This window comes from Saccopteryx bilineata, chromosome 7 (genome assembly GCF_036850765.1).
Source record: "Saccopteryx bilineata isolate mSacBil1 chromosome 7, mSacBil1_pri_phased_curated, whole genome shotgun sequence".
In the NCBI taxonomy this organism is placed as follows: domain Eukaryota; kingdom Metazoa; phylum Chordata; class Mammalia; order Chiroptera; family Emballonuridae; genus Saccopteryx; species Saccopteryx bilineata.
Window position 1 is genome coordinate 74,425,015 of NC_089496.1, and position 22,388 is coordinate 74,447,402.

Consider the following 22,388-nt stretch of genomic DNA (forward strand, 5'->3'; position numbering starts at 1 on the left):
TGTCTTTTTTTTTTTAATAAATAAATTTTTATTTAAATGGGGTGACATCAATAAATCAGGATACATATATTCAAAGAAAACATTTCCAGGTTATTTTGTCATTTAGTTCTGTTGCATACCCATCACCCAAAGAGAGATCGTCCTCTGTCACCCTCTATCCAGTTTTCTTTGTACCCCCCCCCCCCCCCCCCCCCCCCCGCCCCCCCCCCCCCCCCCCCCCGTAACCACCACGCTCCTGTCCATGTCTCTTAGTCTCACTTTTATGCCCCACCAATGTATGGAATCCTGCAGTTCTTGTTTTTTTCTGATTCGCTTATTTCACTCCGCATAATGTTATCAAGATTCCACCAATCTGCTGTAAGTGATCCGATGTCACCATTTCTCCTAGCTGACTAGTATACCATGGTGTATATGTGCCCCATCTTCTTTATCCAGCCTTCTATTTTTTTTTACAGTGATTAAAAGCCTTTAAGCAAACTCTTGGCCAATACGGCAAGAATCCATAAAAGAGTAGTGTCCTTAACATGTTCACCAAGTCCAAATTGGCCCCATCACCATGTCAAATCCCTGAAAGATGCAACCCAACCACAGATCAGTCTGTAGGATCTGTCACAGGGAGCAGGAGTCCAGGAAAAGTCCACATCCAGGAAAAGTCCGCATGGCACTGGAATTGTTGTCACCATTCTATACTTTGCAGCTCATGTCCAAGTCCCAGTGACTGCTGCTTCTAGCTGGTAATGATTCAGGTAGACTGGAGAAGCCATTTGCAGCATGCATGGATATGGAGCTTCTGTTCTCCTCTGCCTGGAGAGATGAGACCAGGTAGCTTTTCCCTGGAGCTCTGCGACTGTGGCATGGTAAAGAGAACCTTGGGGCCTCCAGATGTCTTTAAAATGACCTCCTAGTGACCTCCCACGCCTCTGAATTAGAAGTGATCACGGCCCTGGCCAGTTGGCTCAGTGGTAGAGCGTTGGCCTGGCATGCAGGAGTCCCGGGTTCGATTCCCGGCCAGGGCACACAGGAGAAGTGCCCATCTGCTTCTCCACCCCTCCACCCCTCCCCCTCTCCTTCCTCTCTGTCTCTCTCTTCCCCTCCTGTAGCTGAGGCTCCATTGGAGCAAAGTTTGCCTGGGTGCTGAGGATGCTCCATGGCCTCTGCCTCAGGCACTAGAATGGCTCTGATTGCAGCAGAGCAACGCCCCAGATGGGCAGAGCATCGCCCCCTCGTGGGCATGCCCAGTGGATCCCGGTCGGGTGCTTGCGGGAGTTTGTCTGACTGCCTCCCCGTTTCCAACTTCGGAAACACACACACACACACACACACACACACACACACACACACGAAGTGATCACGGATTTAAATCTATGTAATTCTTGTAAATATGTAAGAAAAACAGCTAGATCTTAAGAGATTAGTGGTCTCCCATTCTAGCACTGCTGGCTACTATTTATTGACCACCTACTGTGTGCTGGGAACTGTGCTAAGGCAGAGACCCAGGTGAGAGTGAGAGGCCAGTATGGCTCTTACATTGAAGAGGAAACCAGAAGAAACCCTTTCAGACGGGAGAGTAACAGCAGCTGCTATTAATTGAATGTGCCGATATAATATTTGGGGGCTCTTAAAGCAATATGCTTTCATCTGTGGCAATACGTACTGTCAAACCCAGTAGACCCAGGCCATAGAGCTTCCTCTAGAACGTAGAGAAGACACCGCTAGCAGTCATAGGACCCAGGGAGGAAGGAGGGTATTGTGTACAGGAGACTCTTCCAGACAGGAAGAGGAAATGGAGATCCTGCTATTTCCTCTTGCTGGACCATGGAAAGGATGTAGAGGAGGAAAAACAATGGGTCAGACACGTGTGTCCCAGCTCCCTCCCCAGCCCAAACCCCAGCGGCAGGGGTGGATGTTAACATGGGTTTGAGGGAGAAACTCCAAGTGGTAGTGGAGAGACACTTGTGTTCTGCCTCTGGGAAGAGACTTCCTTGCAGCAAGCCCCTCACTTAGATATGAAGCAGTCACACAGAATAAACATGAGGTGTGGTGGGGTGAGGTGGAGAGAAGGCCTGGGTTAAAACTCCCAGGCTTCCCTGGCCCAGAGGGACCAGAGAGCCAGAGGGTGAAAGCCGTGGGATGAGCTCCAGGGGTCTGCTGTGGTAGGGGGTGCAGTGGTGCCACCATGAAGGCCACGGGGATCAGGTGGAAGGTGTTTCTGACACTCAGAAGGCACTACGAAGAACTGGGGAAGGAGCAACTCAGCAAGGGAGAACAACTGGGCCCCAACCCAGCCAAGAAAACAAGCTTCAAGTTAATCTCCATACATGGGAGAAGTGGCCCATGGGGCAGGGTCCCTGCCTCTACCCCCTTTCTAGTTCCAGCCTCTCCCATGCTCCATTTATAGCAGCTAGAACGCCTCCTCAGGCCCCCAGTGTTGCCACACTTCTTTCAGCCACAGGGCCTTTGCACATCCTTCTCTCCACTCCTCAAACTCTGCTTCCTGGCTCAGTCACATTCTTCTCTTCATACTTTTATAATATTTGCCATTTAATTTGGTTTTAAATTTACATTTATCTTTGTGGTTCTTTTTTTTTTTTTTTTTTTTTCATTTTTCTGAAGCTGGAAACAGGGAGAGACAGTCAGACAGACTCCCGCATGCGCCCGACCGGGATTCACTCGGCACGCCCACCAGGGGCGGTGCTCTGCCCCCCAGGGGGCGATGCTCTGCCCATCCTGGGCGTCGCCATATTGCGACCAGAGCCACTCTAGCGCCTGAGGCAGAGGCCACAGAGCCATGCCCAGCGCCCGGGCCATCTTTGCTCCAATGGAGCCTTGGCTGCGGGAGGGGAAGAGAGAGACAGAGAGGAAAGCGCGGCGGAGGGGTGGAGAAGCAAATGGGCGCTTCTCCTATGTGCCCTGGCCGGGAATCGAACCCGGGTCCTCCGCACGCTAGGCCGACGCTCTACCGCTGAGCCAACCGGCCAGGGCTATCTTTGTGGTTCTTTAACACCTGCCTCCCCAAGAAGATGTACAGCTCCACCAATGCAGGGACTGTGTCCATTTTCACTCAGTGTGTGACCAGAACCCAAAAGACATGGGCAAATTATAGGCCCTCAATCAGTATTTGCTCAATGACTGGATAAGCAAAGAGCTGAATGAATGAATGAATGACCTCTGTGAGGCAACAACTTTCTCCATTCTTTGGAGAAAGACCTGAGGCAAGAAATTTCTTGTGTCCAGCACAGAAGACGGGGGAGCCAGGCCAGCAGGGTGCAGGCCCTGCCCGCACTGAAGTAGTATGTATGCCTTTCCTCACCACACACTTGCTTTTCCTTTCCTTCAAAATCAGAGCAGTATTTTTTTCTTTCTTCAGGTAAGAGGAGGGGTGATAGTGAGACAGACTCCTGCATGTGCTCTGACTGGGATCTACCTGGCAATCCTGTCTTGGGCAGGTACTTGACCACAGAGCTATTTTTAGCACCTGAGGCTGATGCACTCCTATGGAGCTATCCTCAGTGCCCTGGGCCATGTTAGAACGAATCAAGCCACTGGCAGCAGGAGGAGAAATGAGAGAGAGGGGAGAACATTTTCTTTTTCAGAGGAGGAACCTAAGGATTTGGTTTTTACTTTTCATTATGAAAATTTTCAGCAAACAAGAAAAGTAAGAAGAGGAGTATTTTAAATTATAGACTTCATGACAATTTACTGTCAAATACTTCCATATGCATCTCCAAAAAAATAAAGACATTCACTTACTTAACCAAAATACTGTTATCACACCTAATAAAATTAACAATAACTTCTTATAATCCTATAATACTTGGGCGTATTCAGATTTTCCCAAGTCTTCAAGATGTCCTCAACACTTAGTGCCTGAGGTCCAGGATCCAATCAAAGTCCCCACACAGGGCAGCGTGTTTTGAAAATCATCTTGAATGTCTTAATTCAGACCATATGTTTACCCTCGTGGAACACAGAGAGAATCAGACGTCTCCCGTTTGCATTTCGGGAACCTCAGTCCTTTTCCAAAACTGCCTGGCACTGGCTGGTACGCAAGTCCAGGAACGGACAGCCGCAGAGCCCAGATCTGCGCTGACGGGGCTCCGCAGGCGTTCCAAAAGCCGGGGCAGCCACAAGAAGAGGCACCGTGCAAGCCACACCACAGAGGAGAAGGGGGATGAGCCATAAGAAAAGTATTTTCTTTTCCCAAACACGGCCAAGCCCGCCTGGGAAATCTTGCCACCACTCCTGATGGTGCGGCCCCTAGGCAGGTCCGGGAGGCCATTCTGAATGTGAGGTCACGCTTGAAAAGTCATCCACTTGGGGGACAAAGCACTTTCTCCGGTATTCAGCTCTCCTGCAGCCAGCCTGGAGGCCTGAGGCTGGCCAGAGAGGCTACAAACAGGCACTGTCCCCAGAATGTTTGGGGGTAAGGCTGGGAGAGTCTACACAAGACTTGGCTGTAAGAGTGGTTTTTATCTTGATGGACATTTTGTGGTTTTCACATTGTCTTAGAACAGCAGCACCTAGGTTCAAAGTCCCCCAACGTTGCTACTGAAGTGTCCCTCAGATGGCTCCCTCAGGGTCCCCGTGAACCTCTCTCCTGGGACAGTGGAGGGAGCCCAGCTTTCCGGCCCCTTCTGTGGCTCCCCTCCTCCACGATGAGGGAAGGATGCTGGGAAGCTCCAGCCCAAGTAGAGGTTCGCCTGACCTTCCCCTGTCGACAAGGGGGTTTAGACAGCCTGACCCACACAGGCCACTTCCCGGAAGAGCGGGAGAACTAGACACATCCAGTCCTAACTGGCTGTAGGAGCCCGACTCACGGGGTTGGTGCAGACAGTCACTCCCAAGCCGCGCTCGCACCTCTGTGCTCCAGGGCAGCCTGGGCCCTGGGTACCATGCCATAGCCCCCAGCACCGTCCAGACCCTCCAGGCCAAGGTGCCAGACCCAGACAGGGAGCAGGGGACCTCAAAGAGGATGGGAGAGCCTCCCGCTCCCCACCTCCCTCCTGCCCCATCCAGTCTGGACAATTCTTCGTTGTGGGGCCTGTCCTAGGAGCTCTAGGATGTTTCAGCAGCACCCCAGCCTCCACCCACAACATGCCAGTCGTGTCGACTGTCCCCTGGGGTCCAAACTATCCCCAGTTGAGAATCTCTGTTCTAGGTCTTAGGGACTTACTTAAAAAGCCAGACAGTTTCAGGCCCTGGCCGGTTGGCTCAGTGGTAGAGCGTCGGCCTGGCATGCGGGGGACCCGGGTTCAATTCCCGGCCAGGGCACACAGGAGAAGCGCCCATCTGCTTCTCCACCCCCCCCCTTCCTCTCTGTCTCTCTCTTCCCCTCCTGCAGCCGAGGCTCCATTGGAGCAAAGATGGCCTGGGCGCTGGGGATGGCTCCTTGGCCTCTGCCCCAGGCGCTAGAGTGGCTCTTGGTCGTGGCAGAGCGATGCCCCGGAGGGGCAGAGCATCGCCCCCTGGTGGGCGTGCCGGGTGGATCCCGGTCGGGCGCATGCGGGAGTCTGTCTGACTGTCTCTCCCCGTTTCCAGCTTCAGAAAAATACAAAAAAAAAAAAAAAAAGGCCAGACAGTTTCTTGCCTGACCAGGCGGAGGCATAGTGGAGAGAGCGTTGGCCTGGGATCCCCAAGGTCACTGGCTTGAGCACAGGCTCATAGACATGACTCCATGGTCACTGCCTTGAGCCCAAAGGTCGCTAGCTAGAGCAAGGGGTCACTGGCTCAACTGGAGACCCCTGGTCAAGGCACATATGAGAAGCAATCAATGAACAACTAAGGAGCCACAACTATGAGCTGATGTTTCTCATCTCTCTCCCTTTCTCAGTCTGTCCCTGTCTATCCACACACCCCCTCTTTCACTAAAAAAAAAAAAAAAGTCCCGACAGCTCCAAAACTGTGTACAGCAGCGAAGAGTGCCGTGGTGTCTGGAGAACCTCACACAGCAGGCGTTCCCGTGCTGCTCAGGAGCCTGCCTGTTCCCGCCCGTGGGAGACGTGTCCAGTCCCTCCCGCCCCTCCACTCGCACCGAGGAAGCTGAGCCGGAGCCCGGGCTTGTGGTTGACAGGACACAGCAGCGTCACTAAGAGAGGACTAACGGGTTTCACATTGTGGTTTTCCATGACTCATTCTCAGTGACCCACACTGTCCCCACTCCTTCCATCCTTCCTCCCTCTCCCATACTTGCGTCCCACAACTGAGGCCCAGGCCTCTGGCTCTGTCGACCCCTGAGCTTGACCTCATGCCTAGCGGCTTCTCTAGCCACAGCTAGACTGGCCAGGGGCTGCAGGGTCTGAGCAAACCTTTCTCTACTTAGTGACCCCTAGGGAGGCAGGGCCAGGGCCAGGCTGTGCATGGTGAGGCCACCCCTGTGCACTCCGGACCCAGCATTCATGCCCCCTGCCACCTCTGGCCAGATCCATGATTTGGAACACTAGGTGAGTAGATCCCAACTAACAACAGTGAAGCTCAGGCACCCTAGATGGTCACAAGGACAGAAGAACACAGCTGATGAGACATTCCAGGTCTCTCTGATTAATGATCTAATTTACATAAGCCCATTATCTGTGTGATGTTAAGCAAGTTCCTTAATCAAACTGCGCCTCGGTTTTCTCACGCCTTGGAAGGAGCTATCTGGGTGTTGTGGTAACATTAATGGAAGTAATCTTTATAAAGTGCTTAGAAATGAAGTCAGGCACATGGTAGGAGCTCAAAAAATAACATTTATATAGTTTTTAAAAAATATTCCAATATACCTTGGATTCTGTGTCATTAAGTAAAGATCTATGCAAACTCTTTAATGGCTGTTAAATACAGCACAGTTTAATGAAGCAATTCTTCACTGACAGACACTGGGGTTTCCCTCTGGGGGCTGCTGCACACACCGTGTTTGGATGACCTGTGCATTTGCACGATTGTTTCCGGAGTGATTTCTAGAAAGCTGTCTAGGTTAAAGAGTGTGACCAATTTACATTTTAACACATATTGCCCAAGTGGGTAGGGCCACTTCTCAAAGCGGCTGGTCTGTGTTGCGGTCAACAACTACAGAGGATGTCCGGGTCCCCGTGAGCTCACTGACCTCACGTCCAGCTCTGTCTCAGGCTGCTGTGACCTATCTGGACGGACTCAGTGAAAATGCAGCCATTGCTGCCAACATATAATAAGAACTAACAGCAGCAAGGGTCTGCTCAGAAGCAGCGACGGGCATGACAAGGAGACAGACCTTTCTGTTGGGGATTCTGAGGAACTTCACAGGCGAGAAACATACTGTAGGAGGAAGGAGGAGCAAACGCAATCGGTTGAGTAACAGAAGGAGTAATAATTTGAGTTCAGTTAGTGATGGCCATTTGAGGCCATTCCAGGCTAGGCCTTGGGGACACTTGTCTGGTCTTTTGGAAAGCAGGGTGCCAAGGAGCTGATTCACTCAAAACCCCATAAAACCCCAGGATACGAGGACCCATGATTTTGAGACCTTTCCAACATGACACCAAAAGAAGAAATAAACAAAACAAACAAAATCCATTTCCACAGCTTTGGCAAGAGCGCGGCTCAGTGAAGGGTGACAGCAAGTGGCAGGGCACCAGGGTGCAGGCAGTGAAGAGGTGACAGCTTCAGGGGAGAGGGAGCCGTGGTGCCCCACAGGTCAGTGCCCAGAGGAAGCAGCCTGGTCCCCAGCCTGTGTCAGCTGCCCCAGGAGCACCCTGTAGGATCTGGGAGACGGGAGCGGCTGGAGGTCCTGTGTAAGCAGGGCCACCATTAGCACTGCAGACCCTTGAGGCTGGGTGGACGCGGTGATGTCCGTAAGGCACATTCTATGCACATTACTTATGAAATATTAACCTTTCCTGGGGAAGGAAATTAGGGCTCCTAGAGAGCAGGCCAGGGCCAGCCTCAGGCCTGAGGGTACTTCTGCTTCTGCAGAGAAACACTGGACCAGTGTGCACCGTTTTTTCTGTATCAGACAAGATCGGGCGCGTTCAGGGTGGTATGGCCGTAGACGTTTTTTCTGTATCAAACTCCGTTTCAAATGCTAAATCCTGTTTATTTTGACAGATCAAGGGGGGGTTGGTGGTGACCACTTAAAAACACTTCAAAGCCTCTAAAAACAGCCAAATGAATTCACCTCTAATTGAGAGCCTCAAAAAGTGAAGTTGTTTTAATAAAAGAAAGTGTCTTTGGAAAGGGTAGCATATAACATAAAAAGTGTGTACTTTCAATGATATCATGTGAAACGTGGAACAGAAAAATCTCCCAGCTCTGACTTTTCTAGACACTCTTTAAAAAAAAAAAGATAAAAGAAGGGGAGTAAACATTCATAACGAGACATCTCATAAGGTCACTTCCCCCTTTTTTTTTGTTTTGAATTAGGGCAAAGAAAAAAAGAGAAACATCTAAATCTGATGTTCAAACAACCCTTTGCAGTTTGATCCACTCCTGTCTCCTTAAAAGTACATTTATAAGCGCCTCAGATCTTTGAGCTAGTTCCTCCCTTTCTTGTTCCTACTGGATCTGAAAGACAAATAACTTGTTCCTCCATCCATCAGCGTTCTGTCTGGAATAAACACTAGACTAGATAGATGCTCTTCTTCAAAATAAGTGAACTTTGCTTAGTTCTCTCTTTTGATTTTTAGTTCCCAATTCTAAAGTAACAGTGTATATACATTTGAAAACACTTAAGAATTTATTATTATTTTTTAAGTGAGAGGAGAGGAGATAAAGAGACAGGTTCTTGCACGGACCCCGACTGGATCCACCCGGCAACCCGTCTGGGGCCAGTGCTCAAATCAACTGAGCTATCCTCAACGCCTGGGGCTGATGCTAGGACCAATCGAGCCACTGGCAGCAGGAGTGGAAGAGGGAGAGGAGAGGGAGAAAGAGGGAGAGAGAAGTAGACGGTTGCTTTTTATGTGGGCCCTGACTGGGAATTGAACCCAAGATGTCTGCACACCGGACCAACACTCTATCCACTAAGCAACCTGGCCAGGGCAGGAAGAATTTCTTAATTTCTACTCTCCAAGGTAAAAAAAGTTAATGATCGAAATGAGGCCTAATTTTACTTAAAATTACACCCAAGATAAACTGTGTGCATTTTCATGTGTAAATCACAAAGGAGTTAATAAAAATTTCAAGAAACAAAAAGTAGAATTTTAAATAAGTGTCAATGAAAATCTCGATGCAGCGGTTCTTAAACTTGAGTGTGCGTCAGCATCAGCCGATGGCTTGTGACCACTGGCTGGGCCCAGCCCAGAGCTGATTCAAGTCTGGGGGGGCCCGAGAATTGGCCTCCCCCCAAAGCTTCCAGGCACTGCTGGTCTGGGTCCTGCACTTTGAGGGCCACTGCTCTAAACCATGCCTATCCTACTGAGGCCTCTCCCTCACGAAGGAGATCGTGGCATCCTAGTCGCCCTGCAATGACAGTCAGGAGACTTGTGTTCTCAATGTCGTCTATACCTACACACTATCGGCTTAGTCAATACACTCCACCAGGTTTTCTGAGCATCTGTTCTGCACAAGGCACTTATAAAACCATCTTGACCTTCAAGCAGCTTTCAAAGAAGTCAGCGGGTAGGACCTGTATACAAACCACTACCACACTCACCAGAACACTTATCCTGGGTGCCATTAAACAGAGACAAATAAAGTCATGGGCCTCAGAAAAAGATAAGTTCATTTGTCAGGCAATGAGGAAGGTGACACCCTCAGAGTGAAGGCCCTGGACACAGGCTGTGAGGTGGAAAAGAGACAAGGGCTCCAAACGGCACTCAGAAACTGGCCTCTCCTCGCTGTTCAGCGCTCCTTGCAGGCACGAGCTTAGTCCTCTGGCAGACTGAGCCCAGGGGAGACCAGAATGGCACCAGCAGCCTCGGGTTTGTATTTGCCCAGCTAGAGACCCTAAGCAAACATACTTCTTTGTCAAAAGCCCAGCAGTTGACACTTACTGGGACCTCTTGGGTCACATGTCCATTCCAATGAGGCAGAGGAGCTTGAACACAATGATGGGCCCAGCTGGGGGTCATAGGCAGGTATGGTGAGATCAAACCCGCCCAAACCTCATGGACTTAGAGATGAAGTAGTTTCACAAAAGGAAAGCAGGAGGCTGTCTCCCTACTAGACATCGTGCAGGAGAAAACAGGAGGAAACTCGGAACTACTAACAATACGAATAGCCCAGAGTTGGAATCCAACAGGTAACCATTAGAGCAGGCGTCAATTTAACAAAATGTCTCTACCTGCCTCGCAGGTGCTTTGCAAATAGACTTGATTGGTACAAGCTGGCTTCTGTCCACAGAGTCTAGTCTAGGGCAGGGCCCTGTTCCTGTCCCTTCTGCCTACAGCTTCTCTTCTTACAGCAGCAAGAACCCTACAAGGGGAACCATTCAGCTCAGGGGGTGGGGTGGGCCACTGCAGTGGTGGCCCTCTAGACCAGGCCTTGAAAGTGAGTAGCTCTGTGGTCTCCAAGTGTCTAATCAGGGAAAGGTCAGCTCAGCCACCGTGTAGATTTCCCCCATAGCCTTGGATCCCAGTGTCACCTTCCTAGAAGGCTCTGGACTCTCCCTGTCCCTTGCAGCTGCTGCTGTGTGCTTCCTGGCCAGAGTTAGAGCCACGACTGCTCATCAATTCCTCCTGCTCAGCCCAATTCCACCGGGCACCAGCTTCAGCACTCCCCCACAGGTGAGCCCCCCTGGAAGCCAGTGTTCTAGCGACTGCAGCTCCAGCAGCTGCCGCCTCTGCAAGAACTGCCGTCCCCAGGGTTCTCCTGCTCTTTGACAGTCAGAAGGCATGGCCACAGCGCGCGAGGAATCAGAGCAGTCAGAGGGTTGGCTGAGATGCAGCCAGGGCTCTGGCAGTGAAGGCAACAGCTCTGTGCAGGGATGGTTTTGACTGGTGGATGGGGGTGTCGTAAAGAGACCTTTAAAATTGGGATTAAAGGCTGGTTCCTTTGGAGAAATCTGGGACAGTGGAATTAGAGCTGTTAAACCTTTTGCCATGAACCTCATTAGATAAAATAATTTCAGCCAGGTCCAAAGACCTGGCTGAAATGTGCAAAACCCCAGGCTCAAAACACTCTATTCCTGTGAGGCCAAGGTGAGCAGGGGAGGGACCCGTGGGTGGAATGTTGCCCGGCCCTCTGGAATTTCCTCAGAAACAAAAGGAGGCCCAGAGGAAGGGGACGGTAGGCAGAAGAGACCCCATCCCCAATATGCAAGACGAAGTCTCTGGCTCCCCAGCTCTGGGCTGGAAAAATCCAAGTCAGGAGGCTCTGGCCCCTTTTCTCGGCCCTGTAGGGAGCGCATCCTCTGTTCTGCCTCTCTGCCCTCCTGCCCCTCTTCTCAGGTAGGAACTGCTTTATCTCCTAAGGTCTGTAAGGTCGGTGGATAGAGGGATGGTCACGTGGGGAACCTAGGCGCACGAACTTTGGCTAGGACCGCCCACAGCCAAGCGCGCCAAAAGAAACTTCCTAGGAGTCCTTGGAAAAAAAGCGACTGACTTGTCAGCCAGTGAGATTTCTCTACGTCATATTAGCCCGACTTCCCTAGAGGGACCCCTTTTTAAAATAGACTCACGTGGTCTCTCCGTGCGCGATTTTCCTGACCTCCATCTTCCAGGCCAGTGAGTCTCGTCCGAGGAACGCTGTGTACTGAATAAAGCCTTTTGAACTTACCACACTTGGTGGCTCCGCGACCTGTTCCTTCCTTCTCGGTGGGGAAAAATACCTTACAAGGTCTGCTGCAGACGGCTCTGCTCCTGACCTGCAAGGCAGGTATGCCACAGGGCAGTGTTCTTCAACCACCAGTACGTGAAAAAGTTAACCACCTGATGAAGATGACAGACCTAATGATCTTAGCTGAATTCGCTTATGCTCAGAGTGATTTCTGCCTTAGTGGTCTTCAAAATAATTTTGGGTTCACTGGCAAGGTGACCAATCGTCCTCCTTTAGGGAGGACAGTCCTTTTGTAAGTTCCATCCTTCCTCGAAGTGTCTTCCTACATGTCCTCCTTTTTGATATTGGAGGACTAATCTGTAAATGTCCATATTCGATCAATGCAGTCGATCCATTGTGTGTGATGTGACATACAGCTAGTGCTTGAACTTACAACCACGATTGGTTCCAACAGACTGGTCGTAACACGATTTCTTCGTAAGTTGAGTAGGCTATATGTTCAATACTGTGAAATGATGTTATAAAAATCTTTAGGTCATATTTTATAATTTTCTTTCGTTATTGTTATATATCATAATTTTCTTTGTTCATTTTATGCCATCTGTATCATCTCTACACCATTTTGTTTATTTTTACATTTGTCAGGTTTAAGTAAAACAGTGCATTACCAGTACAACTGGTTTAATATTTGCAAAGACAATTTCCTCTTGGTAGACATCTTGGGAGGGGTTTGATGAAAAATATCCAAGACACAAAACACAAATTGCTGTACCGAGTCTGGGATAACAGTTGAAATGGTGCACGCGGAGATGGTAGTGCTGCCGGAAGCTGGTCCACACTGTCGTATGCCCAGCTGGGCAACGCTTGCGCTGCCAGACGTGGAGCAGTCGTGGCTAGCGATAGTGGTCGTAAAGTCAAATGGTCGTAAGTTGCATAGGTTGTAAGTCGATCAATATTTGTATTTCTATTTGACATGACGATTTGTCAAGGATCAGTACAGTGCGGCGAGACGCGATCATGAGACGAATGCGCTCTGCATGGGAAGACCTTGGGAGAGCATGTGCTATACCGAGCCCGCAAATGGCTTTGTGTACTTACTGAAACACGACTCGGCACATACAACATTGTAGACTCATGATTATTTCTTTCTCAGTGAATTATTCAATCATAGGTAAGCACAATTCACATTTTATTAATTCATTATCTATTTAATAATTTCCAAATATGTATAATTTTACTTACAAGTATTTCCCCGAAATTTGAGTTTTACAGTGGAAATCTAACCTCAAACAATATCTATTAATAGTTGCATAAAACAGATGTCTTTAAATTAGAAAATGATAAATACACCCGAATATCACTCCAAGTTAGTGGTTTTGTTTGACATTTAGTTTTACTGGGTACTTTTTTCTTACAATTATTGTTAAAAATTAATAGGCATGTAAGCATACTTATAATATAAAATACTACAAATGTTTTTATTATGCATTTATCATATTAGAGTATTATTGTTGTAATGAATAAAATGTTTATTTACGATATTGTTTTCTTCGATTTATTTTTGTCCTCCTTTTCAATATAAGAAAGTTGGTCACCTCATCACTGGTCCCATGTGAAAAAGCTGAAAACCACTGCCACAGGGTCAGTGAGCTCCCCTTCTCCTTCCTAGGTCACTAGATATTTCCTGCCACAGGCTCTGTATGGAGCACCGGGATCAAAGAAAGGCCTCAGTCCTCCCATGGTCTGGTCTGTACATTTAGGTTGATGTTCATAATCTCCTGTTTTTAGAATTAGACTTAGATTCTTAACTTTTATTAATTTTATCCATTTCTATAGCTTATAAAGTTTAAAATGCTCTTTGCCTTAAAAAGGGAAAGAAGCTTATTGCTTCACTATGGAATACTTCTAATTCCTTGAATAACCTATTCACCTGGAGGGCTCCGAGCCTTATTTGGTAGTTTTAAGATGAGGAAAGGGGTATTTCATATCTAGTTCCCTTTCCTCAGTTCCAAGTGCACAAGCTAACCTATTTATTTGTTTAGGTGAGAGGAGGGAAGACAGTGAGGCAGACTCCCACGTGTACCCTGACCAGGATCCAGCCGGCAACCCATGCTCGAGTACCAAGCTCTTTTTAGCACCTGAGGCTGAGGGGCTCAGACCAACCAACCGAGCCTTCTTCAGTGCCTGGGGCCACACTCAGACCAAGAGAACCACTGGCTCCAGGAGGGGAAGAGAGAGAGATGGGGAGAAGCAGATAAGTCATTTTTGTTGTGTGCCCTGACCAGGAATCAAACCTAGGACACATCTATATGCCAGGCCGATGTTCTATCCACTGAGCAACTGGCCAGGGCCGATTTTCTGAAATCAGTTCTTTTTCTTTTTTTTGTTTTTGACAGAATCAGAGAGAGGGACAGATAGGGACAGACAGACAGGAAGGGAGATGAGAAGCATCAATTCTTCGTTGTGGCATCTTAGTTGTTCATTGATTGCTGTCTCATATGTGCCTTGACTGGGGGGCTAAAGCAGAGCGAGTGACCCCTTGCTCAAGCCAGCAACCTTGGGCTTCAAGCCAGCAATCTTTGGGCTCAAGCCAGTGACCATGGGATTGTGTCTATAATCCCACGCTCAAGCCAGCCACCCTGCACTCAAGCTGGTGAGCCTGTGCTCAAGCCAGCGACCTTGGGCTTTCATACCTGAGACCTCTGCATCCCAGTCAGATGCTTTATCCACTGCACCACCGCCTAGTCAGGCTGAAATCAGTTATTTTTCTAAAGTTACAAGCCATAAAGTTGAGCCAGTACAGATAAAGATTTTCAATCCTGGACAGTGGTAGCATAGCTAAATTTCAGGCACAGAATATAAACATGATGAATATAAAAATGCTCCAAGTTCTCCTCTTTGTCTCTTCATAGTGAAGATTCCACTGCTATTATTGACTTCTTTGTTCCTAACACAAACCAGGCAACAATGCTGCAATCCTGGGTGTGTACTTGGAGCAGGGATTACCAGGAGTGCACTGAAGGAGAAACAGGGCCATAGCTGTGAACCTAACTTTACCAGGCCCCAGTGGATTTCCGTGTCTCTATTTCATGTTTAAGGGTCAAAGAATACTCTGTATGTACACAGTCTACCTATCTACCTCCCTATCTCCATACTGCAGTCTAACAGGGTCAGAAGCGGGGAAGGTATTTCCCTTCAGGTTCCATGGGAACTCTCTCCCAGCCTCCCCCTGGTCCGCCTGCACTCCAAGACTGGCTGGAAAAAGGAGAACACTGATGTTGCCTTTGCCTGTCCCCTGAGTGGGACAGTTGCTTCTGGACTTCAATGCAAAGAGCCCTCCAGGAGTGTGGGTTACAGCTTTGGGCTTCCTCAACCCAGCCTTCCCCACCGCCCTGGAGGCCTTTCTATCTGTGATTGCAAGAAGCTGGACCTCCTATAAGAACCAGAACTCTCCCTTCCCACCTTGGGACTGAGAACATCTTGTCTGGCTTCCACTACACTCAATACCCTGAGGTCAGGGTCAGGGCACAGCACTGAGACATGGAGTAAAATCAGTCTCAATCACTGGGGACCCATTACGAATGAGAGGACAGGTTAGATTACTCACACAGAAGATTGGCTATATTCCTTGGCCTGCCTCTTCATGGTCATTTAACTACTCACTACTGTCTGTCCTAAACATGGAAGAGGAAGAAAGGCAACCTATCAACTTGACACGTCACCTCCCCCACACCACGTCTGGCCCAACGCCACTGCAGGGACAGTGCCAGCTCCTACGTCACCTCCCCCACACCACGTCTGGCCCAACGCCGCTGCAGGGACAGTGCCAGCTCCTCTGGGCTCTGCCTCTCTTCTCTACAAGGGCAGCACCTGCTGATCACATACAGCGCCTAAGAACACTTTCCATAGCACAGTGGGCACTTGGAATGATGTCCCTTACAAATGCTGTACATCGATGTGCCAGCTTTTCCTATGTGATCAAAGTTTTTAAATCAACCAACATGTGTTAGAACTTTCCTAAATTAATCCAGACATCAGTACCTGTTAAACTTAAACAGTGAGTTATCCAGCCACACTGTCGCCAAAGTCTGGGTCAAGTAGATTTGACCAGCTAGGACAGGGTTCTAAAGATTAGAAATAAAATGTCTGCAACTAGTATTAAAAATGACCTAGTTTATTGGGAAAAACAAAACAAAACCATTAAAAATATTTAAAAACCAAGGTTTAGTCTGATAATTTCATGTGTTTTGAAAAAGAATCCTTTTTATAAGTGGCTATAAAAATTATTAGTGCAACATCAAAAATTATGTATATAAACTCTATTTTTGACTGAATTGAATTGCATTCATTCACTATATGGGGAACTCCCTGAATAAGGCAACTGAGATTTTGGGAAAAGATTTACAATAAAGGCAATAATTTTGTCATGTTAGCTAGTTAGTACTCCTTTAGTAGGGCTAATAGGAGAGTAAAGAAGAAAATTATAAAAATTTACCTTTTTAACGGAAAAGGTATTGAGCATAACTTTCATTAACACTTATTTAAATACGAGTGATGCAATTAATGAGGGAATATAAAACCAAAAGGTTTAAAGGCTAACAGATGAGCACTGCATTGTTTTCTAGACAAATAAACTGTGAGATGGATCAGCTATCACTGTGACTTGGTTGAACTATTTAGAGGTAGCTAGCTGGTCTCTCTAGTGTGTGGTCTCTGCAGACGGGACTGAGTGCTGTGACTCGATGATGAACTGTGAAACATGTTTACAATGTAAGGGAAGTGTGACACTGAGGACAGGCAGGGGACGCTGCCCATCACACTGCCATACTCAACAGGGGACCTTGTTCTGGTACATGCTACAGGTTACTCACAGGTGGTAATAAGTCAGCACGGCAATACTCACAAATTACGTCTTGCCTTGTACCAGAATCAAGAAAAACCACTAACATCCCCTTTCAAGTATGTGTGTGGGTCAGTTTTATTGACAGTGAATGCACAGAGATGATGCAGCAGAAAGTGTTTTCCGGATCAAGCCCGGGGGGTATCCTTCTTAATTTATTAGAAACAAGGACTCCACAATCGTAGTTACTTATTTTTGCTGAGGGTTCTCTGCTTTTCTGCATGCTCCACGATCTTCTCTTCCACATAGAGGCCCTTCCGCTTTCGTACCGCATTCATGTACTTCCGGGCCTGGTTCTCAGAATCTGCCTTTTCCCCAAAGTGTAAATACTCTTCTTCGGTGGTTGGCACCCAGAAGGGGTCACTGGGAATGATCTTGTAAAAGAAGGCGACAGAATGTGCTGGATTAGGAAAACATACTTTCATTTCAAAGGCCAATTCATATAGTCTCGGCTAAAGAATATGAGCAGGTAAGCTTGGAGGAATAGTAATAAACATGAAGAAAACAGGAGGTATGAATTCACAAGTAGACCCAACAAAACTTGTAATGTGTATGATTCTTGCCATTTTTAACCATAAATAAATGGTTTTCCATTTATAACCATTACACACTGCTAAGGAAGAAAGAAAACAATTTTGAATAACATAAAGGTTCTCCCTTTCAGTAGAATATAGCTAGTCTTTTGTGTCTTGCCATTAAATTTTACCTTTGTGCCCAGCAAAAACCAACACATTAAACCTATCCTTACCTACCCTGAGCTTTACCTCAAAACTCAATGGCGCGCCTTAAGTAGGTGGGGCCCGGCGGAGCATCGACTTTGCCTGGACCAGAGGCAGACCAGCAGCCTCCACTCCCCTCCTCCCCAGGCCCGGGCCTGTTTCCTCCTCTGCTGGGGAGGAAGACATGCACAGGGGAAGGCATGCTGAGGCCATCTCTAAGACTGCTCTTGAGGGGACGGGAGAAGGGCAGGATGTGGGGAAGGAAAAGCAGCTGAGAAAGGCTTAGTCTGGAAGCCAGACTGGGAAGGGGGCCTTAGCCCCTGAGACGACAAGCAGCCAAGTCATGAGGTCCCAGGTGTGAGCCTGGACACTTCCCTGAGGTCCACAACCAGAGGATGCCTTCCAGGACAGGAACGAAGACCGACCACTTGAGGGTTTTGTTCAGGGAGAGAGAGTTCCAGGAGTCCAACACTCCTGGCCTCTGCCTCATCCCGTGTGGGAGGAGAAAACAGACGTGGGCAGCCTGGCCGCTTCTGCTGGAAGCGAGTTGCCCTCAGGAAGCACACAGCCTGCCCATCCTCTGCCGTTCTGCGGAGGGGGAGCCTGACTGCGGCCTGCCTGACCAAGGGTCATCCTGAGAGCTTCCACACAGCACCTCAGGTCATCAGCAAGTGGTCCAGAAGGTCAACTTGCCCAACAAGACCCAGCTGGTAGGTGGTGTAGATTCCCGTGCAGAGTGAGGCCTCCCTCTGGACTCTGCCAGGCTCCCATGCCCTCTTCTCCCTTCACTGGGGGCCTTTGCTGTGACTATTTTTCTTTGGGGGCAGACAGCCCTTAGTGTATGCCTGATAAATGTAGGTTGAATGAAATGCTGCATACCTGCCTTTATTGTAGAAGGTTCAGCTTATTAAAAACGGTACTTTCTCCTTCTTCCTGAGTACCTGACACCTGCATAAGCAGAGAGACTAGATCCGCCTCTCAGAAAGATCTGACAAGGTACCAGCAGCGCACAGCACTGCTGATCCAGGTGGCCCCACACCCCGCTGGCTGAGCGGATGTGCGGGTGCTGGGCGCAGGACAAAGGCAGCTGTGGGTGGGGTTTGGTGGCTGGAGACAGTGGCTGGGATGAGAGACTCCTGGACTAGGCAGGTGCTGCCCTAGTGGCTAGACAGGACTGGACCAGACAAGTCACTTCATGGTAAGGCTGGTGAGGCTCGGAGTGCACGGCGTGGAGCTGAGGCCCTCTTCTCTTCCCACCATGCAGCCACAGAAGCCGCTCTTCCCCGGGGCGGGGGTGGGGCAAGGGAGGAAAGGAAATGGAATGTTTACCTGGGCAGTCATCCACAGAGACCATCCACACTCGAAGAGACTACTTTTTTTTTTTTTTTTTCATCTTTCTGAAGCTGGAAACAGGGAGAGACAGTCAGACAGACTCCCGCATGCGCCCGACCGGGATCCACCTGGCACACCCACCAGGGGCGATGCTCTGCCCACCAGGGGGCGATGCTCTGCCCCTCCGGGGCGTCGCCATGTCGTGACCAGAGCCACTCTAGCGCCTGAGGAAGAGGCCACAGAGCCATCCCCAGCGCCCGGGCCATCTTTGCTCCAATGGAGCCTTGGCTGCGGGAGGGGAAGAGAGAGACAGAGAGGAAAGCGCGGCGGAGGGGTGGAGAAGCAAATGGGCGCTTCTCCTGTGTGCCCTGGCCAGGAATCGAACCCGGGTCCTCCGCACGCTAGGCCGACGCTCTACCGCTGAGCCAACCGGCCAGGGCTCGAAGAGACTACTTTTTAAGCAGGTTACTGGCATCCTCCCCTAACCAGCTGGATGATAAACCCACCACAGACTATAAAGAAGCTACATTTTCTTAGCAGGTCTGAGTGGCAGTGGTGAATAAATTTCTAGTCCTGTTAAAAAAGTGACAAATTTTTAAAAGGGAAATAAATGAGGTGCTGGTTGAGAGACACCAGACTCAGACTGGCCAGTTTAAGACCAGAGACCCCATTTCAAAACTACAAGATCCAGGAGTTTCAAAAAGGATCCAACTTTGCGCCTCCAGCATAGACTTCTGACGTTTGCTTGGTTTGTTTCCCAAGACCTCAGCACACTTTCCTCACTAGCGCCAGCTGTCCGGGGCTCTTCTGAGATGAGCTGGAGACCACTCTCCCTGGTCCTCTGTCCCGTCAGGTGCTCTCACTACTCCTGCATCTGTGTGGTCATCTTGAAGCCCCTTGCCTCAACATGCCAATTAAATTCTCAGGACAGAGGAGATGAAGTAACCTCTGACCCCACCAAGCTCCTCTGGAACTTCCTTAGGGACACACTGACAAGGCGACCCTGAAGGCCGTCCAGGTTGCACTATATACAGAAAGGCCCCTAGAAGGTGGAAAGCAATTAGGAAAATGTGCTTTTTCCTAACTGGTCCACCTGGAATTCATCTGCCTAGAATGAGAATGCCTTTTTGCAACCACACAGTGTGAATCTTTTTTTTTCGTCCTTAAGTGAGAACTGGCAATGCAGACAGACTGACTCCTGCATGTGCCCTGACCAGGATCCACCTGGCAAGCCTAGAAGGAATTTTTACCATGATTATAGCCAACAGATTGGAAACACCATGGTGACAATAAACCTCTTCAATGCTATTGTAATCACTTCTTCCTTATTCTGTATGAACTCCAGCCCACCCCACAGGGTAATCTCAGTATTAACAGTTTTAATGCTCTGCCCATCTGGGCCATTGCTCCATTGCTCAGCAACCGAGCTATTTCAGCACCTGAGGTGAGGCCATAGAGTCATTCTCAGCACCTGGGGCCAACTTGCTCTAACTGAGCCATGGCTGCGGGAAGGGAAGAGAGAGAAAGAGAGAAAGAAGGAAGAGGGGGAGGGGTGGAGAAGCAGATGGTTGCTTCTCCTGTGTGCCCTGACCAGGACCCAAACCCAGGACATCCACACTCCAGGCTTATGCTCTATCACTGAGCAAACCGGCCATAGCTCCCATGGCCTGAATCTGATACCAGTTTCTAATTCACAGAAAGGAAGGCACCCAAGTGCTAGCCGTTGCCCTGGTTATTTAAAAAAAAAAAAAAAAAAAAGCCTAGAAGGAATTTTTACCATGATTATGGCCAACAGATTGGAAACACCATGGTGACAATAAACCTCTTCAATGCTATTGTAATCACTTCTTCCTTATTCTGTATGAACTCCAGCCCACCCCACAGGGTAATCTCAGTATTAACAGTTAGTTTTAAGGCTATGCTGACAAACATGCAGAACAGCATTGGCTGGTACTATTTTTCTTTCTGTGCCTGTTATTAGCTCCTTTTCTTCCTTTTCCACAGAAGGGGAAAACATAGAGAAATTATAAGATTGCTGACTTCAAAGGTTTCCTCATGGAAAATGCCTGTAATTTTATTTTCTCTATTTTTTTGAGGCACTTTTTCTCAAAAGCTCTTGATTGTAAATTACATGGTGTGGTGGGATGCGAATGAAAGAAGTGCCGTGGAGAGCAAAGCCAGATCTCAACAACCGGGTTATTTCTAAACCTAACTAAGGGGGAAAACTGAGAGAGCCAAAAAATATCAGATCAGTGACATTTAATTATAATGTTGTTTTCAAGACTTTCTGAGATGTGAGGCTTTGGGGACTGGGACCATGACAGGTGGCCAGGGGACAACAGGAGGATGGTACAAAACTGGAGCAAACTCTTTTTGACTACATTTTCTCCAAAGTTATTTATTAAATATTAAGACTCATTTTTAATAATAAGCTATAACTAAGCCAGCAACTGTTTTTTTAAACTATTAAATATGTAAGATTAAATTTCACTTTTATTTTAATTTTGAGAGAGAAAGGAGACTGAAATATAAAACAGTATCACAGTTTTCATATTAACAAAAACTGCCTATTTGGTAAGAACTTGCTGTTTTCAAACCAGGTTTTGCGAATACCCCTGCTTCCTTTCTTCTCTGGCAGCAGATATTCCAGGTGTCATGTCCGCTCGCCTAAATGTGAGGGGGGCTGGGGGGGGGAGGCACACTTCTTTCTATAAAGAGCCAGAGAGTAAATTTTTTAGATCACAACTACTCAACTCTACATGAAAGCAGCCATAGAAAATATGGAAATGAGTGGATATGGTTATATTCCAGTAAATTTCATTGACCAAAACAGGTAATGGGCAGTCTGCTGACTTTTGATCTAGTTAAAGGCCACATTTCCAGCCTCCTTGTCAGGTGCGGCTGTAGGGTTGGTACTGGGCCATGGACAAGGTGAAGTGACTGCTGAGGGAAGGTGTGCCCTCCTCTTCCCTTCCCCCCCTAACTGGCTGGCGTGCAGATGTGATGGGGGAGGCAGAACAGCCACTTGGGACCATCAGTTTAAGCCAAGTGCTGAGAAAGGCAGCACAACAAAAAGAGTCAGGGCTCTGTGCCCTGGGCTCAGAGAGAACCTCTGCTCATCCGAGCCAGTCTATTTCCCTGGGCTCAGAGAGAACCTCTGCTCATCCGAGCCAGTCTATTTCCCTGGGCTCAGAGAGAACCCTCTGCTCATCCGAGCCAGTCTATTTCCCTGGGCTCAGAGAGAACCCTCTGCTCATCGAGCCAGTCTACTTTACATGATCACTCTCAAGGACAAGACTGACTGTATGTAAAATAATGAGGTGTTTTAAACAAAAATATAAAATATGTGAATTCAAATACATAATTCTCCCAATGATGATGCCATTGCCATTCCAGCTATTTCTTCCTGGTTTGTGTTCTTAGAAGAAGTTGAGTGCCAAAAACCAAACCCCAAAAAGCTAGAAGTCTGAATAAATGGGAAAGTATTATCTATAAGCTTGGGGATTAATAAATAACTTAAGTATTCTGGAGCTACTGTTTTCCACATAATGGAATACAGCAACAACAGCTATTCAGATATAAGCTGATAAACCATCAAAAACACCATTTAATTTCTAGACAACAAAATCTAAGAAAATTCCAAAGTAAATCACTGTTAAAATGTAATTTGTACTGATAAAAAATAACATAAACTAAATCAAAACAATATTAACATTGGTTCTATCAAGCATTAAGAATATGACTTGGCCCTGGCAGGGTGGTTCAGTGGATAG

General features: G+C 48.1%; 1 protein-coding gene across 1 annotated transcript in view; it reads right to left on the reverse strand.

Annotated features, from left to right (window-relative positions):
* Nucleotides 1-12,891: 12,891 nt before the first annotated feature.
* EFL1 (elongation factor like GTPase 1) overlaps nt 12,892-22,388 on the reverse strand; it is a 94,693-nt gene continuing 85,196 nt past the window's right edge. Inside the window, exon 20 of the mRNA XM_066238354.1 lies at nt 12,892-16,938. Within this exon, the coding sequence (XP_066094451.1) occupies nt 16,750-16,938 (189 nt within the window). The 3' untranslated portion in view covers nt 12,892-16,749. The remainder of the gene's footprint in view (nt 16,939-22,388) is intronic.